This window comes from Blennius ocellaris (genome assembly GCF_963422515.1).
Source record: "Blennius ocellaris genome assembly, chromosome: 1".
Classification (NCBI taxonomy): Eukaryota; Metazoa; Chordata; class Actinopteri; order Blenniiformes; family Blenniidae; genus Blennius; species Blennius ocellaris.
In genome coordinates this window covers 6,125,699-6,130,195 of record NC_137650.1, presented here as the reverse complement: position 1 = coordinate 6,130,195, position 4,497 = coordinate 6,125,699, and the positions used below count along the sequence as shown (strand labels likewise).

The 4,497-nt window shown below is 49.1% G+C and overlaps 1 protein-coding gene across 1 annotated transcript in view; it reads left to right on the top strand.

The window, feature by feature from the left end:
- Positions 1-2,629: 2,629 nt before the first annotated feature.
- cdh8 (cadherin 8) overlaps positions 2,630-4,497 on the top strand; it is a gene marked incomplete at both ends in the record, with an annotated part of 156,382 nt that continues 154,514 nt past the window's right edge. The window contains one exon of the mRNA XM_080500817.1: positions 2,630-2,890. Coding sequence (XP_080356943.1) covers positions 2,630-2,890 — 261 coding nt within the window. The remainder of the gene's footprint in view (positions 2,891-4,497) is intronic.

Genomic DNA, 4,497 nt, shown 5'->3' with positions numbered 1-4,497 from the left:
GCGTCAAAGAGAAGAGTTAGAAGAGGGAAAAACAGCAACAATACAGGAGCATTTCACCTGCGCGTACACACACACACACACACACACACAGTCTATCTCAAACACACACCTATGTAATCTCCACAGCTGATAGCCGACAATGTGAGACGATAACCTTTACGCGCGCCCGTGCAGCGGCGGAGCGGCGTGCGTTCATTTGCGCGCCCGTTGACCCGACTCCTCATCAACCCAATGAGCGCAGCGGAGGGGAGGCTCTCTCCGCCTGCCGCGCATCTCTACACCATCTCCTCCTCACTTTTCGAGTCGGCCAGCAAGCCTGTCGGAGCTCCTCTTAACTACAAACCCCCAACCTGCAGCTCCATCAGCACAGCGCTGTCAATCCGCTCTGACACCGCAGGACGGGATTCTCCGCTGCTCTCTCCTCTAAACGTGTCGAATCAAACGCAGTGGAGTTTTTTTTTTTTTTTTTTTTTTTTCCCCTGCTGTATCTTTGAAGAAGAGGACTCGGAGAAATAATGCAGCACCGGGGAAGGATGCAAGTCTCACGAGTAAGTACAGCTCGACACCGCGTAGACCTAACAGGTACCACTGCTGTGCATTTGGTGTTTGAGTAGGACTTTTTTGTCCTTCATCGCAGGGGCTCCGATGCATTTTTATAAAATTCCCCGGCATATTTCAGTTTTTCTCCGGAAAGCTTCTATAACTTAGGTTTCCTTGCTTCTCTTTTTCTCCTTAAATTCGCGTCTCACTCCCTTCGCCTCCGTGGCGCGGACGCAGCCGCCTGGATGCGGTTTATCTCGGTAAATTGGACTGCTCCTACATGCGCTCCGGGGCCACATGTGACGCATCGAGGCGGACTGATTGTCTCCCCAAACGGGGGAAAACTTCAGAGAGAAGGGGGCGAATCTCGGCAATATGGGCAGGAGATCACGGCAAAGGTGTTAAGGCGCAAACTTTGTAGGATTTGTGCTTTTCTCTTTTTTCTTTCTTTTTTCATACCAAGGCTATAAAATCTGAATAAACGTGTTCTTCTCGGGGGATTTTCTAAGATTTTTTTTCCCTCTACCTTGGACAGCTCCTCCGCTGCCGGCGCTCGGTTTGCGGCTCAGCCGTCTGGACCAGCTGCTCTGGCGGGGGGAGCTGTCCTCACCCCCGTGGTGCTGATCCGAGTCACGCATCCAAACGATTCATATCCACACTCATTCATCTCTCCAGCTGCACTCTAATATTTCCACTTGTTTTTCCCCCAACTGCATGTATGTCCCATTCTTTTTTTGTCCCTGCATCTTCTCATGTGCGAGTCCGAACACTTTCTACTATTACACCGGCTTCAGGTGCTCGTCGTCCTTGGATGAGGCGGTTAGAGCGCAAACAGCAGCGGACCACAGGGACATGCGGTGTGTGGATAAAATAAGAAAAGTTATCAGAACTAACATGTGGCGTGATCCCGTCCACTTGCGTCAGTTAGACAAGCCCTCTTTGTCTGTTTGTGCATTGTGTTGATGGCTGCACATCCCAGCGAGGAGCAAGAATACTTATTGCCTGAACTGTTTTTGATTAAAGGGCAAAATTTACATCAGATTGCTGCACCCTCTTGGATATGTCAGTCTCTCAGTTTTTTTTTTTTTAATTGTTTCTTTGATTGCAGCTATAAAGAAACTGTGTGTTCCTGCTTAAAATCACTGATTGAACAGGCAACTAAGTCTCTTCCCATTTTTTTCATCCAGATCACTGTGATATCTGTGAGCTGCACCTCACCTCCAGCCAGCTACCCTCTCCCCTGCACGCATCCATGCTCCGGTGTCTATAAGGACATCATGACTCCATTCAAACCGGAATGTATTGTCACAATATTTAATCATGAAGAACGTGTCGTTTTGCAAAAATCTTTGCAGGATAATCCCCAGAACAGGAGATTATAGCCAGGCAATCTGATACAGTGGGCTGGATGGGTGCAGAGTAAAGGCATCCCTGTTTGTTGTTGAGTTGTATCCGGATGATATGAAAACAAGACATGAATGAAAAGGGCCAGTGCTGCTGCAGACATATAATTTGTAATGACGATGAAGTGAACTCTTGACTTTGTGTATGTTTAAATGAGAATGTCCTTCCTTCCCCTCATCTCGTCTCCATTCTGAAACACATCCCTCCTGTCTCTCATTCCGGCTGTCTCATCCCATTTGTTAAAATGTTTATTTGACTCCACTTTGTTTTCCCTGCCTCCCTCTTTTCTTCCCCCAGCTCCTGACAACTCCTCACAAGACTAGGAGACGGCTAACCAACTGTGATTGCTTCCTTATAGGTCTCCCCCTCGGAATAACGCCAAATGGACGCTGTGCCGAGAGCCTCACCCCCTCACCAACTGCTATGGAAGCATGCCAAGCCATGCAAGTGACCTTTATCACGCCATGAATGCGAGCTCTGCCGTTCAAAGAGGACACAAGTAACCTTTTCTTGTTATCTAAGAAGGAGGCTGTTGATCTGAAGAGAAGGAGGAAGGGCAGGGGAGAGGGGGGGGTGCCGAGACGAGAGACGTACATCGAGAGAGGACAAGAGAGAGAGAGAGAGGAGAGCAGAGTCTCGCATCAAAAACAAACAAACAAACAAAACAGAAACACACAACGACAGGATGCCAAAGCCGTCCGAGGAGATGCTGGTGGATCTGTGGATGTCCCTGCTGCTGCTGCTGTGGATTACTTGCGTTCCGTGCGTGTCCACGACTCCCGTCATGGGCCCGTCCGAGAGTACACAAACTGGTGGGTCCGCGGCGGTGGCGAGCGGTCTTGGCGAAGGACAAAGATTACTGAGCCGCGCCAAGAGAGGATGGGTTTGGAATCAAATGTTTGTGCTGGAGGAATTTTCTGGACCAGATCCAATCCTAGTTGGCAGGGTGAGTGCAGTGATTGTCAGCATTATATTAAGCTTGCTTATCATGTGGAAACATTAATTTGGCCATTTGAATGCTCCCTCCAATTCCTTTTTTTCCCTTCCTTTTCTTCCCATGGGCAGTGGGAGGGTTGTCAAGGGGAAACAGCGATATGGGGACAAGAGGGAAGAAAGAAAAGGGAAGGAGGGGGGTCACAAAATGCTTATGGAAATAATTAAACTCCCATTAAATGTTGGTTGTGCTTTCATTTGTTGCTTCAGGACGTCCTTCAAATATGATTTTGTAAGAAAAACTAAAATCTAACTTTTACAAGAAAAGCAGATGGATGGAGGAGCTCCGAGGAGCTCTTTCATCTCCATTCCTGGAAAGGCTCACAGATTGTGCACAGCGCCATTTGAAATGGAGAGAAATTTGTAAAAAGCCACGCAGAGCCGCAGGCTGAGACCCGGCGGCCGGGGGGGGGGCCACCTGCTCCCCCCGCCCTTGCGGTGTGGGAGTGTCAGTGCAGGCTTTGGGGGGTTGAGAGAGGAGCGGCGGGCCGGCGGCCAGCTCTCAGCTAAAGCAGCTTGTTCACAGCTCATGGCTGGGAACTCACCTGGGGAGAGTCGGCCTGGCCTCCCTCACAATCCCGCCCAGCCGCACTGGCATCGGCCAGCAGAGCACGCTATCAGGCACACTGTTTGATCTTGTTGGGTAATAGCTTCTGCAAACAGTTTATCACCCGGCATTTCATAATGTGCCGGCATGCCTTTCTCCTTCGTGACGTATTCAAATATTTTCAGACAGCCGTGATAGAGTGGGAGCAATGTGAAAAATAAGTCACTCATTATCCAAGAAAAGACTTTTTAATTTCACCTTGCCCTATTTTATTTCCCACCGCATCACATCCAGAGTATTGTCATATGGCTGCATCAATTAAACATTTGCCACCACGCGGGAGTTGCACCTGTGTTTTCTAAATACCATACGAACACGAGAATGCTGTTAAGTGATGCATTAATTTTTCAGGCGAGTCAATTAGGAAGCCTCTGCTGGATTCATGATGGCTGCTCATCAGAATGCTGAGACAAACAAACAAGGTGCTGGCCGGGGGCCGTGGTGTCCACACGCCAGGCTCGGCATCATCAGATTTGGGTCAGGACGACTTTTCCTTTCACAAAGTTAGGCTAATTAAAGCGAAATGTTGCTCTTGTCGTTGAGCGGAGGTTAAAGTGGCTCGACTTCCTGGATCATGAGCGATGGCGTTCTCTCAAGGCCTCGCTTTAAAATGAGTGCGGCTGAAGGACGGTACCCAGTGGGGTCTTCCAGCAATGAAAGCACGCAGCTCGTCTTTTTTTTCCCTTTCTCTTTTTGAGGCGATGATGATGGGTTGCGTTCACCACAAGGTTAAGTGCTCATGAGCACGCCTGGCAGAGCTCAGATAAGTCCCGTGTTCAACCGCGATGGCACCGACTCTGTGCTTGGCCGTAAATCTCCATCTTCCTCCCAGCCCCTCTTCTTCTTCTTCTCCTTCTTCTTCTCCTTCATCCCCTTTCCGCGTGTTTCTCACGCTTAATTAAAAAAAATGAATTGAATTGGGTGGGAGGTGTGATTCAAATGGGTCATGCAGC